Here is a 23,455-nt window from a genome sequence, read left to right as displayed (position 1 = left end):
AATGCACTGGGGGAGGTGGGAGGGAAGAGGTAGAATGGGATGAAATCTCACATGAAAGAAACAGGAAAGGGCTTATGGAGTGGAGGGAGAGATGCGGAAGGAGCAGGGTAGTGAAGGAATCTTACACTCATCAGATTAGGCTCAAAGACCATAATCTCATCAGAGTTGGCTCAAGGAGGGATTAACATACACACTCAATTGGGTGGAGTAATCTATCTAACCCTGCAGAAAAGTAGGAGGGGAAGGGGATAGGGAGGGAGAGGTAAAAGAAAGGAGGGCAGATTGGGGGAGGGGCAGTCAAAAACAAATCCTTTTTGAGGAGGGATAGGGTGAAAGAAGATAGATAATAGAGTAAATATCATGGGGAACGGAATAGGATGGAGGGAAACAGTTAACAATTGTAACTTTGAAAAAGAGAAAAGGGGGAAAAATGTACAAAAAGTTATAGCAACTCGTGGCAGATGAGAATTGGAAATTGAAGGAATGTCCATCAATTGCGGAATGACTGAACAAGCTGTGGTATATGATTGCAATGGAATATTATTGTGCTATAAAAAATGACAAGCAGGATGATTTCAGAAAAACCTTGAAAGACTCATATGAACTGATGTATCATGAATGGGCAGAACCAGGAGAACATTGTGCACAGTGACAGCATTATAGCTCTATGAGCAATTGTGAATGACAACTACTTTCAGCAATACAATGATCCAGGACAATCCCAAAGGACTAATGATTAAGCATACTATCCACCTTGAAGCATGCTATTTTGTGCTTTCTCTTTTTTTTTTACTTTAGTATTTTTATGTAAAATGACTAATATGGTAAGGTTTTACATAATTGCACATGTATAACCTATACTGATTGCTTGCAACCTTGGGGAGTAGGGAGGGGAGGGAGGGAGGGAATGAGAGAGGGATAGAATTTGGAACTCAAAACTTTAAATAAAAATTTAAAAGATGCAAATTTGCAGTTTTGTGTGCAATCATCTTTTTATTGTACTATTTTCAGGAAATGCTTGTTTTATTCCATAACTTATTTTTAATTTAAAAACAGTTCTGCCTCTTGTCCACTTAAATACATTTGTACTGAGGTTGAAGTCTTAAGGCCAGTTTAGTTGTCAAACACCAATAAAAATAACATACAAAAAAATGACAAAATATCATCTCCCCAAGTTGAAAGTAAGCTCCTTGAGGGCAAGAGTTGTTTGCTCTTCTTGCTTCTGAAGAGCAGAACTAGGAGTAATGGATAGATATTACAAAAGATGTGGACAGCTAGATAACATAGTGGATAGAACACTGGGCTTGGAATCAGGAAGACACATCTTCATGAGTTCAAATCCAGCCTCAAATGCTTACTAGCTATGTGACCCGGAGCAAGCCACTTAATCCTATTTGCCTCATTTTCTTCATTTGTAAAATGAGCTGAAGAAAGAAATGGCAAACTACTCCAGTATTTTTACCTACAAAACTTCAAATGGATCACAAAGAGTCAGACATGAAAAAAGACAATTACAAAAGAAGTAGATATTAACTCAATATGCTGAAAATGAAATGAGTGGGGCCCCTGTCTTTTTACATTTTCAAAAGAGAAACTAGATGATAATAACTTTAAAGTTTAGAAAGTATTTGACTAATAATAATGATAATAACTAGCATTCATATAGCACTTTTAAGGTTTGCAAAGGTCTTTACAAATGAGATCATTTTATCCTCCCAACAACCCTGGGAGATACATGCTAGCATTATTTACATTTTACAGATAGGGTGTCTGAGGTAGGCAGATTAGAAGATTTGTCCAGGGTGACATATATTAAGTGTCTGAGGTTGTATTGGAATTCAGGTCTTCCTGACTCCCAGCCCTGTACTCTATCCACTATACCACATAACTGCAATTTATCTCACAATTATAATGTGAGGGTGACCATTGGGATTATCCTTACCTGGCAGATGAGAAACTGAGGGTCAGAGAAATTGAATTTGTCCATCATCATTGAGGTAGCATCATCATTATGACTTGAAACCCTATCCCTCCTGAACTCCAGATCCATACAATCTCTGCAATACCATACTATGATGGATAGCCATTTGTTAGAGATATTGATGATGGGATTCATGTTTTGAGTCAGGATTTGGGTTTCTTTATATCTGAAGTCCTTTCTGTAATTGGAGCAGAAGAAACATTTTTCTGCAGTCATCAGTAATCTATACCTTAGTGGAAATGAAGAAATTAGTCTAAGTTTTGAGGAAATGAGGAGAGAGTCTGAAAATCCTGGGTACTTGGAATAGGAAAAGAGCAGACTGATAAGAAAAGATACACAAATAGGAGACCTAATTTGCCTAATTGCCTATTTTCCCAGGGTATATCTTTCACATATAAAGTTAACACTACTGAGCTGCAGAGTATAACTCCCTTAACAACCCCTGACCCTCATCCTGTGTCAACCCTCCATGTATATCCCAAAGACCACCATTATTAGATACCAACACCATTATACAGGTATTCAGATCTCTGCTGCTCCTCATTCTGAATCATCCCAACACTTAGTTTAAAGGGGAAAAAGAGGAAGCAAGAAAGAGGATGCAGAGAAATGGCCTAGGAAGCCGGAGAAGTTAACTCTCTTGTTCTCATCCTTATCTCATTTGTTATAGTCCCCTGTAAAATGCTGCTGTTACCAAACAACAGATGGGCTTCAAACCCATCCTTGAGTTAGGAGGAGGTCTACCCCGACCATGTGAAAATTTCCCCCTGTAAAAATGGCAGATGAGAATAATTTGTTCTAACAGTTACTGAAGCAGGCATAGGTGTCAGACATCAGACACCAAAGTCATCCATCAAATATCCACAACATTTCCTGTTGTCCTTAATTTGGTCTTGCCATTTGAACTTCAGTGACTCTGGAAGAGAGAGTGAGGCTGATGACTTAGTGCAACTCTGCCTTACAAATCCAATTCTCAGGTGATTCAAGACATCACTTAGTGATGTCATTGGTCCTCTTTGAAAACAAAGAACAAGGGCAACTAGGTGGCACAGCGGATATAGCACAGGCCCTGGATTCAGGAGGACCTGAGTTCAAATCCGGCCTCAGACACTTGACGCTTATTGGCTATGTGACCCTGGGCAAGTCACTTAACCCTCATTGCCTCACCAAAAAAAAAGAAAGAAAGAAAGAAAAGAAAAAGAAAAAGAAAAAGAAAAAAGAACAATTAAATGATCTTACACTAGTCTCTTTGTGATCTTCCCACATGTCCCAGCCTACAAAATTCTGGATTAACTGGAGAATAGAAAAATGCCTTCTTCACAATTTATGTTTTTTAAAAATCAGGTTTCAAAATCATCTAAGTATACAACTTGCCAGGAAATAAATGAAAACGATATCATTAAAAACTATTCAAATTAACTGTCTATAATTGTTGCTGATGCTCAGAAGACTATATTTACTCTTCACCTGCAGCAATTCAGTGCTGTATTAGTGGCAAGTTTTAATAACTAAAGCTATTAGGAATCTTACCGGAGGTACAATTATACTAGTCAGCAAGCTTGGCACTGTCACCATATTCCTAATTCACACATTTGGGATATTCAAAAATATTCTCATTTTAAACAAAAATATGGCCTATTATACATTATGTGCTAAAATATGTTGTGCTGGTAACTTTGGCAGGAAGTCATGTGAGCATGTCAGATACACTCAGAAAAAGTTCTTTACAAATATGAGTACAAGTACCATATAAATTAGGGATTAAGATATTCTATTATAATTAGGCCTATTCTCTGACCCAATTTTTTTTTTTTTTTGCAGGGCAATGGGGTTTAAGTGACTTGCCCAGGGTCACACAGCTAGTAAGTGTCTGAGGCTGGGTTTGAACTCAGGTCCTCCTGAATCCAAGGCTAATGCCTTATCCATTGCGCCTCCTAGCTGCCCCCTCTCTGACCCAATTTTAATGGTTCACAGAGGACAAAATCTTAATGATTTACCCTGGTTAACTTTCCAACATGTCTGCTTTTCCTGGCATTTAACTTGTAAGAAAAGAAACATTTGGTTTATTTCCCCTCTTCTTGGCATTTCCTTTAGTCTAAGCCTAAATAATGAAAAGGCATACCTTTGGACTCTTGCTTTTTGGATCCAGGATGATAATTTTGTTAGCCACCCTCCATTTCTGCTTAGCCAAATTATATTTAGCTGTTATCTGATCCTCTTAAAAATCAATTCTTTCTATCTTTTAGTTGTTCTGGGTTGCTTTCTAAATCTTCTTAGCTTGAATTTGAGTTTCCATGTGCATGGCAAATGGCCACTTACTCATTTACTGGGCTTCTCATTCCAGCACATGTCAGTTTGAACAAAGGATATAGCATTGCAAGGTAGTCTCCTTGTAAAACCTTTTCTGATGGAAAGTGGTCACAAACCAGCTCAACTTTCTATAGCCAAAAGGCATTTTGTTGTGGAATCATTTGAAAACTTCCTACTCCCAGAAGTAATGGGGACCTAATATCTCTCCATGTTTGTAATATGAGAAATTGACTGGACACAACTGCTTTCTCCTTTAGAGGATTTATCATTGTAGATTCCTAAGGATGATTTTTAATCGTCTCTGCTTATTACTTATTCAGTGTTAAATGTAAGTGGGAGACATGAATATAATTTTCCGCAAGAAAACATCTTTCCAAACAGGTCTTGATGAAAGTATTATTTCTCTAGCTGGGAGGAGGGGGAGGAGAGGAGAAAAGGAGTTAGAGATGGTTCAAACCCTGTTCTTTCCCAGGCCAATATTCCTTGTACTGGCTCCACTTTTTTCCCTTACTGATCTTGACCTCTTGGTGAACCAATTCAAATCTACCCTGTTCTTTTTAAGTCCTTGCATATTTATCTTATCTCCATTCTTGCCATGACAAGTCTTTTTCTTGGATTACTCCCACTATCCCTGCCTTCACTCTATTCATGTGCTACCAAAAGAAGAGGAGGAAAATCATGAAACAATTCTGATTGGAAACACAGTAAATTGATGTTCCATAATCTCATCTGGGCCAACACTGTGGCAAGTCAATCCTTTTAAACCTCCCAAAGTGGTTCACTATCCTACTTCTCACTACAGCTTTTCCAAACATTTTTATCCTTTCTCAATGGGATCACTTGTGTATGTAAAGGAATTTTCCTTGGCATAGATAAAGATTATTTCTTCATGTGAGTCAGGGGAGAAGAAGATAGTTGCAGAAGGCATCCCTCTTTTCTCCTACTTATCTCCATTCTTTCTATGTCTACTAACTGCTTTATTATTACCTACAGGCATGTCCATGTCTTCCTTGGCCTCAAAAATCCCTCAGTTGATCAATCTATCCCCACTAGATATCATCTGATACCTTTCCAGACTTGTGTCTCAGCCTTGAGAAAGCCATCTATAATCGTTCTCACATCCCTTCTTCTCACTCATTGTCTTAAACCCTACACAATCTGGCTTCTCACCTCATCATTCAATAGAAATTGCTCTTTCCAAAGTTATCAATGTTCTCTTAATTGCAAAATCAAATAGCTTTTTCTCAGTCCTCAAACTTCTTAACCTTTCTGTAGTTTTTGATGCTATAAATTACCTCTTCTCTTTGATCCTCTCTTCTCTCTAAATTTTTATAACACTCCTCTATCCTAGTTCTTGTCCTACCTATCTGACCACTCATTCTTGTCTCCATTGCTGGATCTTCATTCAGGTAATACATTCTAATGGTGGTGTCCTCCAGGGCTGTGTCATTAGCCTTCTTATCTCTTCCTTTTATGTTGCTCCTTAGGCAATCTCATTAGCTCTCATAGATTCACTTATCTCTATGCTGATAATTATCAAATCTACTTATCCAGTCCTAGTTTCTCTCCTGATGTCTAGTCTTTCATAACCAATTGCCTATTGGGCATTTTGGACTTAATGTTCCTTAACCATCTTAAATTCAAAATGCCTGAAATTGAACTCAATATATAAAAGTAATCAAAATTATATATTTTGGTTTTAGAATTGGCAGGAAGATTAGATTTTTTAAAAACCAGAATGCAAGAGCTAGAAAATTTAGATAATGACCACAATATTATCGGTGGGGATTCTAGTCCTAGAATCTGTGAACTTGTGTATTTTTGAAACATATTTTGATAACTGTATTTAAATGTAATTGGTTTCCTTAGTAATTCTATGCTTTTACAACTTTCAAATCATTATTTTGAGGGGGATCCAGAAGTAGGCTTTACCAGACTGGTAATGGCACTCATGACTCAAAAAGGGTAAGGACCCCTGATAAAAAAAAATAACTCTGAAAAACTTCAGAACTCTGATCAATACAGTGAGCAATCATGACTGCAGAAAACCAATAATAAATCATGCCTCCCACCTCTTGGCAAGGATGTAGTAGAATAGATATGCAGGAAGAAAAGATATACATTTATCTACAGAGTCAATGTGTCGATTTGTTTTGCTTGATTATACTTATTGGTTATAAGGAAGAACTTCTATTCAGGGTAGGAGGGGTTGATGGGTGAGAATGGTACAAAAAAAAAAGGAGAAGGAAAATCTATAAAATGTTTATAAAAATACACAGAAGATACCTGAAGGAAGTTCAGAAGGGAACATGGGAAAGCAGAGAGGTTTTGTTATTAGTACAATAAATTCAAAATGTACTTTAAAAATAAACCATGTAATGTAAATTCAGCTTCACATACCAAAAAATTAAATAGTTGAACAGTACTCTGTTGTGTAATGATTGGAATGACACCACCTGCTGGAGACTTACTGCAGAAGAGTTCCGCCCATGAAGTGAAGGTCTTTGAGGGCAAGACTAAGAGTCTTTTCTTTGGCATCAGGAAGTGACATTTGCTAGTGGGAGAAAGAAGGAAGAGCTGGGTGCTCTGACTGGCGCTCTTTCCTTTGGACTCTGGTGGAGAGCGGAGCTAGAAATGTGCTCTCCCTTTAATAGATAGGAATCTAGGCCTTTTCTTCTCTCTTTACCAAATTCTTATTCTCCTTAATAAATGCTTAAAAGTCTAACTCTTGCTAAAGCTTATAATTTAGTGGCGACCACTCATTAGATCTTTTAGACAGACTAGCTAGAATTTTAGCCCTTAACAGTTGTGTACATGTGTAGTGTGTGTGTGTGTGTGTATCTTTAAGCAGTTGGGATTAAGTGATTTGCCCAGAGTCACACAGATACTAAGTGTCTGAGGCCAGATTGAACTCAGGTCCTCTTGACTCCCAGGCCAATGCTCTATCCACTATGCCACCTAGCTGTCCCCTGTGTATAATATTTTGTAGCTAATTTTTCTCAGAACTCTGAATTAAGATGATTAGCTTTTTCTCAACTACCCATCCAGCTACTAGAAATACAAAATGATCCAGCAAGTGCAACTGATATCTCTCTCATCAGCTACATCAAAAATAAGAAGTTCTTTGTTAAATACTAATCAAATTTTAATAATGATGATGCGCTTTCTTTGAAAAACAAAAAAAATGCCTGGGTAAAAGTTCTATTATTTTTTCCTTTTGTATTAATACTTTTTGTCATAACCTAAATTTCCCCTGTATCACTCCCCATCTTCCATCAGATAACCATCCCATAAAAAAATAAAAAGTGGAGGAAGCAAAAAAGAAGCAAAACTGAACAATATGTTTTTTAATCTGACAACAGTATTCCATCCCTGTGGGTCCCCCAACTCTGTAAAGAAAGGAGATGAGATGTTTTCTCATAACTCTTCTTCAGGGTTAAGTTTGATCTTTATAATTTCAAGGAATTCAATCTCAATTGTTTTGTAATAGTTATTCTATGTTTACATTGTTGTAGTCATTGCTTATATTTTTTCTTTGTTCTGTTCAATCACTTTTCAGTCATGTCTGACTGTAACTTCATTAGGGATTTTCTTGGCAAAGATACTAGAAAGGTTTGCCATTTCCTTCTCCAGTTAATTTTATAGATGAAGAAACTGAGGCAAACAGGGTTAAGTGACTTGTCCAGGGTCACACAGCTAGTAAGTATCTGAGGTCAGATTCTTTATCCACTATGCCACTCAACTGACTTTCTCTCAACTCTGTTTACTTCATTTTACATCAGTTCATGTAAGTCTTTCCACACTTCTCTATGTTCATTACATTTGTCTTTCTTACACCATGGTAATATTTGATTTCATTCATGCATCACAACTTTTTTGGCCATTTCCAAATTGATGCTATCTATATTCTTTCCAGATCTTTCTACTACAACAAAAATTCCTGCCATATCGATGTAACCTATCCAGTTTCAGTACTGGATTAGTGCTACTTTAGTTACACTTTCTTATCCAGAGCTCCTTTGACATGTCAGATTCCAATCTTTTACCTAGAGTCTTACTCTCTTTGTGAAGGCTGAATGGATATGATGACCCTTCACTTTTCAGAGAGGTTTTCTAAGATAAGAAGCTGTGCCATACGACTAGGATTTTCCTTAAAATTACTTACTGTAATTCTCTTTAGGATCACACACCTTTGTGAGCTTGGATAAAATGTGGTCCAAGACTCACCAAGGACATGAGTTCAAAATAACTGGGTTAGTCAAAAGGAATACTTCCACTTTGTCTCATGACTTCCCTTCTTTCCTACATTGGAATTTGTGGACATTCCATATACTGCCTAATCCATTATTGTAATATATCCAGGGTATCAGGGTCAGCACATTTGGAGGTGAAAAGGGAAGTCAATCAGGAACTGGATTAGGTAAGAAACCCAAATTTTTTTTGTAAATGAAGTGACCGCTTATAATCACATGCAGCTCAAAGGAAGGTTTGTGGATATTTTTGCTAGATGAGAGAGACGCCGAGACACAGAGAGAGACACAGAGACACACAGAGACACAGAGAAACAGAGAGACAGCAAGAGTTAGATATGGAATATTAGGATACTTTTTAACACAGTGCTACAAGTTAGAGTCAATCGTTGGCACGATGTAAAAAATGAGAATCCCAATAGCGGAAACCTTTGCTGATTCAACTTCAGAGGAAATGGAAGGGCAGGGCCAGCAAATTGTTGGAGGTTCTAACTGACTGATGACATAATGTACCCCTGTGACCACAGTGAATTGAATGAATTCTCTGTTTAGTATGTCAACAATGTTAATTTCCCCAGCATCAAACCATTGTGGCCTAAAAATCTTGACATTCACTTCTATTACTCTCTTGGACCTTGTTTTGATCCTGGTTTTGATTTTTCTTCTCCTTTAGACACTGCATCAGACCTCTGGTCCATTCAGCTTAGTGATCTCAATTGCTTCTTTTTGTTTTTGTTTTTTTGTTGCTGTTGTTTTTTGGGGGGGAGAGTTTTGGTGAGACAATTGGGGTTAAGTGACTTGCCCAGGATCACACAGCTAGTAAGTGTCAAGGGTCTGAGGTCAGATTTGAACTCAGGTCCTCCTGAATCCAGGGCCGTTGCTCTATCCACTGCGCCACCAGCTGTCCCAAAATTTCATTTGAGGTGTTATTTTTTTATTTTGGGGGCAGGGCAATAAGGGTTAAATGACTTGCCCAGGGTCACACAGCTAGTATGTGTCAAGTGTCTGAGGCCGGATTTGAAATCAGGTCCTCCTGAATCCAGGGCCAGTGCTCTATCCACTGTGCCACCTAGCTGCCCCTCAATTGCTGCTGCTTCTTTTTTTTTTTTTTTTTAGTGAGGCAATTGGGGTTGTGACTTGCCTTCAATTGCTTCTTAATATTGATTTGTTTGAACTGATTCTCCTAGACCCTACCTGCCCTCTGCAGTCCTCTAGCTGTGTATCTATGATGATGCCCCCAAGCCCTGCAGCTGCCCCAAACCCATTACTTCTTCAAATGGCCCATTCCACTTTTATATAGCTCTTTTCTATGAAAATTGTCTTTATGTCAAACTGGTTTCTATCTCTCTTCAATTTCTACCATTGCTCCTTAAACTATCCCCTCTGACCCCAAGGCCAGGCAAAACAAACTGATATGCTAAGTTATTCGTTTTGAGTTGCATCATCTCTTTCCTCCAACACAGCAAAAATCAGATTTGAGCCATAAATAAAATGATAACAATTTTTTCTTTAAATGTAATTGTTTATTTGCCATTATAAAACTTTATGCCATGGGGCAGCTAGGTGGCACAGTGGATAGAGCACTGGCCTTGGAGTCAGGAGAACCTGAGTTCAAATCCGGCCTCGGACACTTGACACTTACTAGCTGTGTGACCCTGGGCAAGTCACTTAACCGCAATTGCCTCACCAAAAAAAACCCAAAACAAAACAAAACAAAACAAAAAAACTGTATGCCAGAGAAACAGTAAATTCAATTAGTTCATCTGCAACTCAACAAGCATTTATTAAAACTGATCGTATTCTCCACATTGTTACACACTAGGAATCCAAAGACAAAAAGAAAGAAAGAAAGAAAGAAAGAAAGAAAGAAAGAAAGAAAGAAAGAAAGAAAGAAAGAAAGAAAGAAAGAAAGAAAGACAGAAAGAAAGAATCTATCTTTATCTTCAAAAAGTTTAAAATCTTAATAATTCCCAAAATAGAATTGGGCAGTTGGGCACTTTGAAGAAAATTCTCAGGTGGGAAAGGGTCTAGCACTCACAGCTAAGACCCAGACAACTCTCAATAAGGTTCCCCTTATCCACTAATGGTCAGAAATCTACTAGGATGGCAACACCTCATCCTTTACCTCATGCCACCAGTCTCTACAAACTCCCCAAGGAAATGGGATTCCCAATATCTCTTCCTTTCATTCTGTTAAGGATTAAAAAGAAAACTTGTTATCTTATATGTAGTCTTTGGTGAGGCCCAGAGACACCAAATGGATAGATGTGTATACATAAATAATCCCAAAATTCATCAGGTGAGAAACAATATCTGAATGGATATCTGGGATTATGATGAAGCTGCAAATGAACTCTCAATGGCCTTATCTTTTCCCCTTCCATTCCCATATACATCATATGATGATAGATTTAGAGTTGTAAGGGACTTCAGAAGCCATCTAGCCTAACTGTTGGGTTGGGGTCTAGAAAAACTACTAACAGCAATATTATAAGGATGATCAACTGTGGAAGGCTTGTCTACTCTGATCAATACAATGATTCAAGACAATTTCAAAGGACTTATGTTGAAAAAATGCTATCACCTCCAAAGAGAGAACTGATCAACTCTGCAAATTGAAGTATAACTTTTTCAGGGTTTTTTTTTTTTGTGATATGACTTATATGGAAATATGTTTTGCATGATTCACATGTATAATTGATACAATTTTACTTGACTTCTTAGTGATTGGGGGACTGGTAGGAGGGAGGGAGAGAATTTGGAACATAAAACTTAAAAAAGAAAAGGTTTAAAATAAATAATAAATTTAGGTGGTTTTTTTTTTTAAGAAAGAAAGAAGTGGTAACTTTGGAGGGGAAGTTTTAGGTAAGTCCTGAAGTTGAAAGCTATATTGAAAAAGGGTTGGGGCAGCCAGGTGACACAATGGACAAAGCACTGGCCCTGGATTCAGGAGGACCTGAGTTCAAATCCAGCCTCAGATACTTGACACTTACTAGCTGTCTGACCCTGGATAAGTCACTTAACCCTCATTGCCCTGCCCCCCACCAAAAAAATTCAACTGTATGAGCCAGCCAGGTTATTTCAAAAACATAGATTGGGACACCAGTCTCAGTTAACCAGAGCCATGAAATCAAGTTCAAATAGAACAGGGGCCACTAAAAAATCCATAATAAACTATGCATAAGGATTTCTATAGGCTGCATATTGATCTAGAAAACTGTTTATTAATATTATTTAGGTTTTATTATATTCTATTCATTTTCTTAAGTATTTCCCAATTATATTTTAATCTGGTTCTGGCTGTAGTTGGAAGCACTGTGGGCCTCATGTGGCTTGAAGCTGTGCATTTGACACCTGTTCTAAAGCAATGGTCACCAAACTATGGCTTGTAGGTCCAATCTACTGCTTGGTCCCTACTTTTGTACTGTCTGAGCTAAGAATGGGTTCTACATTTTAAAATAAAATCGTATTTAAAAGTGTAAAACCCACCGAGCAGTGCAAAAGCAGGCAGCAGGCAGGATTTGGTCTGTAGACTGTCATTTGTTGACCTCTAATCTAGAGGTCCTTTTCAGCCTAGCCTGAGCATATTTCTGAGAAGTAAAATAGAGACTACACGAAGACTTTTTGTATGAATGGTCTCATCAAAGGATGTAGCATTTTGCTTTTACTACCATTTCTTCTCCTGTAATGGTGCAGCAAACAAAAGTTACATTGATCCAGAAGCAGGATCCCAGTTGAAGACTTTGAAATTGCTGTCAAAGACAAGCTGAGCATGCAGAGCAGAAGCAGTGACTGCTGAAAAACAAAACCCTTCAGTTATTTTATTGGCTTTATAAGAGATTAACGAAACAACTTGCCTTGCTGACATGGAAGTAAAATCCTAATCCTTTAACTAAGTTTATTCAACTTAATTGATAAATCAATCAACACACATTGACTGAGAACAATATATGTCAAACATCATGCTAAGTGTTGGAGATACAAATGTAAAATAATGCCCCCTTTTCTGATGAGGGCATTTTAATTTCTGAAAAGGGAAGTAAGGACATTCATGTTAATAATGTAGCCTGAGATCATTCTGAGGGATTTAAAGAAAACTGCCCCTTGAATGAATGTAATAAGAGAATGAGGATGAAAGCAGCTCAGAGGTATGAATACTGTTTGAAGGTGAGGATGGCTGCAGTGGATTGTGGTCCATAGGCTTATTTACATATGACTGTTCTCAGATTTTTTGGAGGACATAGCTGAGAAACCACAAATCCAAGAACTATTTTGAGACTAGAGGAATATTCCTATAGTATTGTGTATTTTGAGTTCGTCCCCCTAAGTTAAAAATGGATCACTATTTTAAGGGGGGGGGGGCTGGCTAGTTTGAGACTTCAAAAGCTGTCAGAGGAGCCAAGGGATTAAAAGTAGAGAAGCTAGAGATCAGAAAAACCAGAGGACACAAACACCTGAAGAGAGAAGCTGGCAGTGGTGGCTGCTGCCCCCTGATGTTAGAAAAATGAAGAGCAGGGGCGATTCAATAGATAAAAGCAACTTCTCTGGGCTATCAGCCAGCCTTGAAGGCTCTGTAGCATTGCTGGGGGAAGCTGAATTGTGTACAGCTGTGCGAAAAGCTGACTGACCTATTTGCCCTTGAGAATTTGGCTGTGTTTACCCTTTCTGGCTTGAGCAGAGTCCTGTGACCATACATGAAGAGCTTTGCAGTTCTTCGGTTTATAGGAATCACTTGTCACTGAAATAACTCAATGATGCTTCAACACAGGACAAAGGAATAGATGCAGAAAGCTTAATTCGGACCCCTGTATGCTGTTTCACTTAGAGTGTAATGCTGCTTTCAATATTTAGCAATAGTACCTGGCACATAGTAGGTGCTTAATAAATGCTTATTGACTTGACTCCTGCGAGTACTACCCAGGGGTAATAGAGTGATATCTTATCAAGTAATGCTCCTAGAGGGACAGAAAAGCTGGGTTATACATGATGCATTTGATTCACTAAAAAGAACACCAATATCTAGACCCACCATCCAGAATCATGAATGACCCTAGACACTTATTTTTCCTAGTGATATGCCTTACTGCTAGATTTCTGTAAGTGGACACCCACTCTCTCCCATGAATACTGAACATTGAAAGAAGAATGTGATACACCAGTGGGTTTATGGGTGAACATTTATGTTGTTTTATATTTTGATTATTTCTATTTTGTCTCTTATTGCATAAATGTTGTATTCTGAATATTATTGCTTTGCCTTCTGTTAGTAAATGTTTCATAATTAAGAATTAATCATGTATATTATCAGTAACTGCTTTGAACAGATGGAAGGCAATTGATTGGGACTCAGGTCCTACAGTGGTAAATGTTAGGAGTGAAAAATACACACACACACACACACACACACACACACACACACACACACACACACCCCAGGATTACCCTTTAGCTATGCCCAGTCCTACCTCCTAAACTCAACCCCTAAACATTCCACCATGACTGCATGCTGGGATGAGTGAGCCAGCCCAAAGACAGAGAAGGGTTATGTGGGTGCCACATTGAGAGCTATAATGTCAGTATGAATGTGTTTTCCTGGCCATTCCTGCCCAAGCAATACAAATAAAGGCAAAAAAGTCCCTATCTTCAAGGAGCTAATTCATCTTTTCTTTATATTATGTATTTTTACTCTAGATGGTAGAAAAGGAATTATGGCTCTTTAAGCTCCAACTGTTAATTTACTCACCTCAATGACAAAACTAAGAAGTTTCCCTAACTCTTGGAAGCAATGAGAACTATTTAAAATGTTTTAGGATATTTTCAATACAGTATGAAAATGTAAAGAGAGAATGTTATATTTGTCCAATTAATATGAGAAAAAAATATTCATATTGATGATATATTTGAGTCCCAAAATCACTTTGATTGACAGCTAGGTGGCTCAATTCATATACTTCTGAGCCTGGAGTCAGGAATACTTGACTTCAAATCTGGCTTCAGACACTTACTAGCTGTGTGACCCTGGGTAAGTCATTTAACCTTGTTTGCCTAAGTTTCCTCATGTGGAAAATGATCCCGAGAAGGAAATGTCAAATCATTCTAGTATATTTGCCAAGAAAAACCCAAATGGGGTTGTCAAATGACAACAAATCATTTTATGCCAAAGGAATAGAAAGAATAACTTCATTTCATTTCATTATTCCTATACGGAATATTTCCCAGTATTGTTCAATGATCTGAACAGATTTGTAAACCTGTAACTACACTGAGAATACTGGTGAGTTTAGACAATGGCAGAAATAATATGAGAATAATTTCCAACAAATCAATTCTAAGTGGCTTTGACTAAGTTGGAAACTGAGATCAAATTGCTTCAAGGTTATAATGGAGCTGTTCCTTAAGATAACACTAAGAACATTGCCAGAAAAAAAAATTCAATTGCATAAAAGAAAAGGATGAGTCTTCCATATTCTAGGACTTTCCAGATCTACTCAATGTTTTACATTCTTACTTGTTACAATTTGTCTCTGTGAAAGAGCCATTTTGAAACTAGCACCCATACAAAGTAAAATTTTCCATTAGCAGTATAATGCACACTCGTCAGTTTACACATTCAATTGGTCAATCAATAAATAGTAATTTAACATCTACAATGTGTAAGCCATTATGCTTACCTGGGGATAGAAATATAAAGAATGAGGCAATGCTGACTCTCAAGGAATTTACCTTCTATGGGAATAAATATTTAACAATAATTCATTTTGTTAGTTAATTACAATGATGTGACTGAGGAATTTAAGTCAATAATACCTGATAAGCAACATCCCACTTTCTAGCATTAAAAGACTAAGAAACTATAAACTGTTTTTCTCATTTGGGGTTATTATATTAGCTGGTTGAAGATAAAGATAATATAAATTAACTATGTTATATTAACTTGATTATCACTACCACAAAATTTTGTAATTGTTAAGCTTATATATTTAAGGTAAAGTTTAATTGCTAATATAGAAATTTTAGTTGTTTTAGTTTGTTTTGTTTCATGAAGAAAATGCCTAAGTATTCAATAAATGGTTCTCCACAAATATATGTACATATATGCATATATGATATTACACAGGGTTGGAATACTTTGCATTACATTTTATATCATTTTATGTAGTCATATTATGTTATGTTGCACTACATTACATTACATTATTTTTGTTGTAATTGTTCAGTCATTTCAGTCATGCCTGACTCTTTGTGACTCCATTTGGGGTTTTCTTGGCAAAGATACTGAAGTGTTTTGTCATTCCTTCTCCAGCTCATATTCCAGATGAGAAAACTGAAGCGAACAGGGTTAAGTGCCTTGCCTGGGGTCACATAGATAGGAAGTGTCTGAAATAAGACAGGCCCAGCACCCTTTCCACTGTACTACCCAGCTGCTCATATTATATGATATTATTCTTTCATATATATCATATGTCATATATATATGTATATTACATATATTTGTGTGTGCATATACACACACACACATATACCTGCACAAAATTCCCTGGGTATGCATAGCCCATGAAATTTACTACACTTTGGGATGGATATATATCCAGAAGTTACCGCCTTTACCAGCTGGGGTTCTGGATAATGGACAATCACCAATGGAGTCAAGTAGGACTGTGTGCTTGCTCCCATGCTTTTTAACATGATGTTTTCAAAAATGTTGCCAGATGCCTTCAATGGGAATGAAAACAACAGCAAGGTCAGTTACTATACTGTAAATGATTTAACTTGAAAAGGCTACAAACCAAGACTAAAGTAGAAGAACAATTGGTGCATACTTTTTTTTTTGCAGATAATTGTACACTCAATGCAGCTAAAAAGGGTGAGATGCAACAAAGTATGGATAGATTCTCTGCTGCTTATACTAATTTTGACCTGCTAATTAACACCAAGAAAATACAGGTTCTCCACCAGCCAGCACCACACCATCCATATGTAGAGCCATCAGTTACAGCAAGTTAAAAAAAAAACTTTAATGCCATGGATAAATTTACTTACTTGGCAGTATACTTTCCAGAGATGTACACATAAATGAAGAAGTTGATACTTGCATTGCAAGGGTTACTTCAGTGTTTGGGAGGCTCTGAAGGAAAGTGTGGGAGATAAAACGTATTAAAATGCCTACCAAACTGAAGATCTATAGAGCTACTGTGCTGACCTTATTGTTGTATGACTGTGAAACCTGCACAGTCTACTAGAGCCATGACAGGAAACTTAATTGCTTCTATTGGAATTGTCTTTGGAAAATTCTGAAGATCACCTGGCAAGAAAAAGCACCAGACACTGAGATCCCCTCTTGAACTGAATTGTCAAGCATTCAAACTCTACTACAGAAAGCACAACTCTGATGGGCTGGCCATGTTGTTTGAATGCCAAAAAATAGATTTGACTAGATTTTACAGAGAACTCACACAAGGCAAATTCTCTCACACATGGAGGTCAGAAGAAGAAATAGAAGGCTACTCTGAAGGTGTCTCTGAATAACTTTGGATTCAATTGTGAGACATGGGAGACACTGACAGAGGACCACCCAGCATGGAGTTCCCAAATCAAAGAAGATGCTGTGTGTTCTATGAGCAAAGCAGAATCTCAGTAACTCAAAAGAAACATGAGATGCACAAATTTAGAGACATTTCCACTCCAAATGGACTCTCTATGATTAAACTATAGTAATGCCTTCCAAGCTCTGATTGGTCTGATTAGTCACAGTTGGACACACTGTACCTTGATACCAATGTAATCAGGTAATTTTGTTCCTTTTTTTTTTTTGGTGAGGCAATTGGGATTAAGTGACTTGCCCAGGGTCACACAGCTAGTAAGTGGTAAGTATCTGAGGCCAGATTTGAACTCAGGTCCTCCTGAATCCAGGCCTGGTATCCACTGAGCCACCTCGTTGCCCCAATTTTTTTCCTTTTTAAGAATGAAGGACCACAACCACAACTTTTACCAGCTGCCACTCATTAACCTAGGAGAGATAGAAAGGGCCAGTGGTAGCTACTGATCCACCTAGAAGATCAAAAAAAGAGAGAGAGACTATCTGTAGTAAGCTCTTGGAACTCACAACATGAGTGCTCCAAAAAACCTCCAAATAAAACCATAGGACAATTCCTGCAGCAGAACCCACAAAAGAATGGGCTGAGATAATTTCCCAGTCAAAAGTGGCTTAGAAGGTAAACAGAAAGGGGCTGCTGGGCCATGGTGAGAGTGGAGCCCAACCCCACAATCACACTGACACAGATCCAGTTCCAGGCAGGCTGAGCCAGAGAAAGAGACCCCCAGAGCCTCTGAATCAGCTGCAGCACAAGTATCATCTGCAACTAAGCTCACAGTCTGATGAGAGGGCTGAGTGGTTGGCCGGGAGGAGATTACAGGGGTCTCTGCTGGTGATGAGGCAGAACTTGGGTGTTTGACCCCTGCTGGGAACCAGAAAATAGGCTTGAGTAGCTGTGGCCCAGGTGGGGGAGGGGCACAGGCTCATCAGAGCTAACAATCACAGAACACAGAGTTTTGCTGCCTGCTTAATTAGCAAGTTGGCCTGGGGTTATCTACAGACCATAAAACAGGCCAGGTGAGTGAATAACCTGCCCCTCCTTAAATCATACCACCTTAGACCCCCTAAAGCTTGGGACAATACATCCATGAAGCAGTGCCCCACTTTAAGAAGGAGTTAAAAGTCAAGTAAAAGACAAGCAGGATGAGCAGACAGAGAAAGATGTGGACCATAGAAAGTTTCTTTAGTGACAAGGAAGATCAAGGTGTACCCTCAAAAGAGGATAGCAATATCAGGGCTCCTACATCCAAATCCTCCAAGAAAAATATGAATTGGTCTCAGGCCATAGAAGTGCTCAAAAAGGACTTTGAAGATAAAGTAAGAGAGACAGAGGGAAAAGTAAGAGAGGTAGAGGAAAATGGAAAAAGAAATGAGATTAATGAAGGAGGGTCATGAAAAATTTCAACAGCTTGAAAAGTCAAATTGGCCAAATGGAAAAGAAGGTACAAAAGCTCTCTGAAGAAAATCATTGCTTAAAAATTAGGACTGAGCAAACAGAAGCAAATGACTTTATGAGAAATAAAGACACAATAAAGCAAATTCAAATGAATTTAAAAATAGGGGGCAATGTGAAATGTCTCCTTGGACAAACAGCTGACCTGGAAAATAGATCCAGGAGAGAAAATTTGAAAATTATTGTACTACCTAAAAACCATGATCGAGGAAAGAGCTTAGACATCATCTTCCAGGAAATTGTCAGGGAAATTTGCCCTGATATACTAGAAGCAGAAGGTAAAATAGAAATTGAAAGAATTCACCTATTACCTCCTGAAAGAGATCCCAAAATGAAAACTCCCAGGAATATTATAGCCAAATTCCAGAGCTCCCAAGTCAAGGAGAAAATATTGCAAGCAGCCAGAAAGAAACAAAGTACTGTGGAGCCACAGTCAGGATAGCACAGTATCTAGCAACTTCTACATTAAAGGATAAGAGGACATGGAATATGATATTCCACAGGGCAAAGGAATTGGGATTACTACCAAAAATCACCTACCCACGAAAACTGTGTATAATCTTTCAGAGGAAAAAATGGGATTTTGTGAAAAAGAGGACTTTCAGGTATTTGTGATGAAAAGACCTGAACTGAATAGAAAATTTGACTTTCAAATACAAGACCAAGAGAAGCATAAAAAGGTAAACAGGAAAAAGAAATTAAGAGGGATGTTAAAAAGTTAAACTGCTTACATTCCTACATGGGAAGATGACATGTCTAACTCATAAGAAATTTCTCAGTATTAGGGCAGATGATAGAAAGACATTTAAACAGAGGGCACAGATGGGAATTGATTATGAAGGAATGATATCTTTAAAGCATTTTTTTTTGTTTATCTTTTTTGTGGGGTGGTCAGAGTTGGGTGACATGCCTGGTGTTGAGCAGTGGTTGAGTGTCTTATGACTGGGGCCAGATTTGGTCTTGGGTCCTCCCGGGTCCAGGGTGAGTGCTTTGTCCACTATGTCACCTAATTGCCTCATGATGACATAGGGTAAAGTTGAGGGGTGAGAGGAATATGCTGGGGGAGGTGGGAGGGGAGAGGTAGAATGGAGTGAAATCCCAAAGGAAAGAAACAGGAAATGGCTTATGGAGTGGGGGGAGAGATGGGGGAGGAGCTGGGCAGTGAATGAGCCTTATGCTCCTCAGAGTGGCTCAAGGAGGGATTAACATACACACTCAATTGGGTGGAGTAATCTATCTAACCCTGCCAGAAAGTATTAGGAGAAGGGGATAAGGAGAGAGGGGTGAAAGAAGAGAGGACAGATTGGGAGGGGGACAATCAGAAGCAAATCCCTTTTGAGGAGGGATAGGGTGAAAGAAGATAGATAATAGAGTAAATATCATGGGGAAAGGAATAGGATGGAGGGAAACAGTTAACAATAATAACTGTGAAAAAGAGAAAAGGAAAAAATTGTACAAAAAATATTTATGTAAACTCTTTGTAGTGGCTAAGAATTGGAGATTGAAGGAACACCCATCAGTTGGGAAATGACTGAACAAGCTGTAGTGTGTGATTGTGGTGGAATATTATTGTGCTGTTGGAAATGATGAGCAGGATGATTTTGGAAAAAACCTGGAAAGACTCATATGAACTGATTATAGTGAGGTGAGGAGAACCAGGGGAACATTGTGCACAGCGACAGCATTATTGTTCTACAAGCAGTTATGAATGACTTCACTACTCTCAGCAATACAATGATCCAAGACAATCTCAAAGGGCTAATGATGAAGCATACTATCCACCTCCAGAGAAAGAACTGATGTTGACTGAGCACAGACCGAAGCATGCTGGTTTGTGCTTTCTTTTCTTTTACTTGAGCCTTTGTGTATAAAATTACTAATATGATAATGTTTTACATAATTGTACATGTATAACTTATATATGGTTGCTTGCTGCCTCTTCAATTTACAGTCTTAGAGAGTTACCTAGAGTATTGAAAAGTTAAATGACTTTCCCAGACTTATATAGCGAGGATGTGTCAGAGGAGAGACCTGAACCCAAGTGGTCCTGGCTTCAAGCCCATTTCTCTTTAGAGGCCACACAACCTCTCAAGAACACATATGCTATCTTTAAGACAATGAAAGGCAATATGGGGTAATAGGAGTCAGAGACTGGGGTCACAACGCAGATCTTCAACTTAATGAGCTTAATTGTGATGTTAGGCAAATCATTTAGCTTTTCTGGGACACAGTTTCCTCATTTTTAGAATGAGGGGATCTGATCAGTTAATTGAGCATTTATTAAATGCCTGTTATCTAAAAAGGCAAAAGACAGCCTCTGCGTTCAAGGAGCTTATATTCTAATGGGGGAGAGAATGTACAAACAAATGTATACAAAGAAATCTATGTACAGGAAAAATTGTAAATAATTTACCGAGGGGAGGTACCAAAATTAGGAGGGTTTGGGGGAGACTTAGAGGATTTTAACTGGGACTTAAAAGAAGCCAGGGAAGCCAGTGGTCAGAGCAAAGGCAGGTAAGCATTTCAGGAGGGACAGCCAGAGAAAATGTTCTGGACAAAGAGATAGAATATCTATTCACTGAACACCTAGGATGCCAGTGCCACTGGATTGAAGAGTACATAAAAGAGAGTAGGATGTTAGAAAACTGGAAAGGTAGGAGGAGGCTAAATTACAAAAGGCTTTGAATGCCAAATAGAACATTTTATATGCCATCCTGAGTGGAACAGGAAGCCACTAAAGTTTATTAACATAATTGGACTTATGCTTTAGGAAAATCACTTAATCGCTGAATGGAGAATGGATTAGAGTTGGGAAAGACTTGAGGCAGGTAGATTCACCAGAAGGCTATTGCAATAATTCAGGTATCATTTGATGAGAAACTGTACTTGAGTGATGGATCAGGTGGTTTCTAAATTTCTTACCAGTTCAAAAGCCTATAATTTCCACAACCTCCCCATACACACACACACACACACACACACACACACACACACACACGTGCGTGTGTGCGTGCGTGCGTGCGTGCGTGCGTGTGTGTGTGTGTGTATATGTGTGTGTGTGTGTGTGTGAAAGACAATGAGGTGCCACCACCTCACCCAGCATATACAGATACTTTCCACCCAGCACTACATACAGAAGTATGTTGCTATATCAAAAGAAGATTCAAGGAGAAAGTTGAGAAATCTATAACGATTGCTCTAGGGAGAAATATGGTAGGAATATTTTCTTACTCATGCCTAAACTCAGTGGTTGTTTGAAGGACATTCTCATCTCTACATTGTCATGCAACACTCAACATTAGGAAGCTTCTTTTTTAATAATGTGATAATAAGCAGTGTTTTCTTGTTTGACTATTCTAAATGATGTTCCAAACTAGGAATTTAGAAGGAAAGGGTCTTACCAAATTAGGGCAATACTCCCAACCTAAGACTAGTACATCACAACCAAAAAGGGCATCCACAAGCCAATTGGTCAGTTTGAATGATTCTAATCCCCATTCCACTTAACCCTCTAAAATTTAAAGACAACAGCCTAGCAAACTCATGCTACTTGTAGCTTGGTGTGCTCAGTCACAAACTGGATACTATAATGGAATTTCTTCACATCATCCTGGCGTGCTCTGAGGCTCCTCTGGAAACTTTGCCCCCTAATCTAACCTAGGAAATGTTGCTCCTGCAGGGATATAATCATTCACCATTTCTTTGCAATGAGTCAAAGCAAGGTTAAGAAAAATGCAAGCACTTGCCCCAAAAGCTTAATGCCAGACTCCCAAACACACTTAAAATCTTCTCTGGCTCCCTAACATTCCTAATATCATCACTATCCACCTTGCTATTGCCGCTTTTCCTCACTCCTCACTCTTTCATTAGTAAGATTAAAGTATAAGGCAGTGTGAGCTCCTGAGGCTGCTCCTTGCCCAACAAGATAAATATAATCATCTGCGGTGGATGAATAGCAGACCATAGAATCCTGGGGTGCTAGGACCATGGATTTAGAACTTGAAGAACTACAGACTCATAGAATTAGACCTGGAAGGAGTCTTACAGGCCACTGGGTCTAGGAACTTTGAAGGCCATCTAGTCAAACTCTCTAATTTTATAGATGAGGAAATAGATTATAAAACTAGTGAGTGGCAAATCCCAGAATTGTACCTAAGTTCTCTGCCTCCAAATCCAACAGACTTTTCATTCAACCATGAGGAATCCTGTCATTTTACAGATATAAAAACTGAGGCCCAGAAAGGATAAGTGACTTTCCCAAGTCACTTATAGAAGACCCAAAATTTCAGCCTAAGTCCTCTGACTAACAAGTATAAGTACCAATATTTTGTTTTTAGTGAGGCAATTGGGGTTAAGTGACTTGCCCAGGGTCACACAGCTAGTAAGTGTTAAGTGTCTGAGGTCAGATTTGAACTCAGGTACTCCTGACTCCAGGGCCGGTGCTCTATCCACTGCACCACCTAGCTGCCCCCTATAAGTACCAATATTAAGGGCAGAAATTTCTAGTTCCATACAGCTTCTGTAGATAGCTTTTACTTGTGGAAAAGGAGAAAATATGACTGATAGCAGATAAAATACATATTTAATGAGCTATGTTAATGTAGTGCTGTTTGGAGATGGTCACTTTAGGAAAGGAATCACGATTATTTATTGACATGATCATGGCCTGATGAAATGTGAATTTACTTATTTTAAGGCATGAGTCACACAGTAATTAAAGCTATTGGGAACTCATTTCTAAATTCCTTGATTTGAATGGATTAAAATTCTTTCTATAACTTCATAATAAATTTCATATTTTAAAATCCAACAAAAATGAAATTAAATGGGAAGGCAGAAGTGTCAGATCATAAATGTTAGAAATAAAT

General features: G+C 38.3%; 1 protein-coding gene across 1 annotated transcript in view; it reads right to left on the bottom strand.

The window, feature by feature from the left end:
* The window catches only part of AKAIN1 (A-kinase anchor inhibitor 1), an 80,375-nt gene that overhangs the window by 50,138 nt on the left and 6,782 nt on the right, over positions 1-23,455 (bottom strand). Inside the window, exon 2 of the mRNA XM_043976237.1 lies at positions 16,582-16,666. Coding sequence (XP_043832172.1) covers positions 16,582-16,636 — 55 coding nt within the window. The 5' untranslated portion in view covers positions 16,637-16,666. The remainder of the gene's footprint in view (positions 1-16,581; positions 16,667-23,455) is intronic.

Source organism: Dromiciops gliroides, chromosome 1, assembly GCF_019393635.1.
Source record: "Dromiciops gliroides isolate mDroGli1 chromosome 1, mDroGli1.pri, whole genome shotgun sequence".
NCBI classification, from domain to species: domain Eukaryota; kingdom Metazoa; phylum Chordata; class Mammalia; order Microbiotheria; family Microbiotheriidae; genus Dromiciops; species Dromiciops gliroides.
Note: the sequence above shows the minus strand (reverse complement) of the source record. Positions and strands in the feature narration are given on the sequence as shown.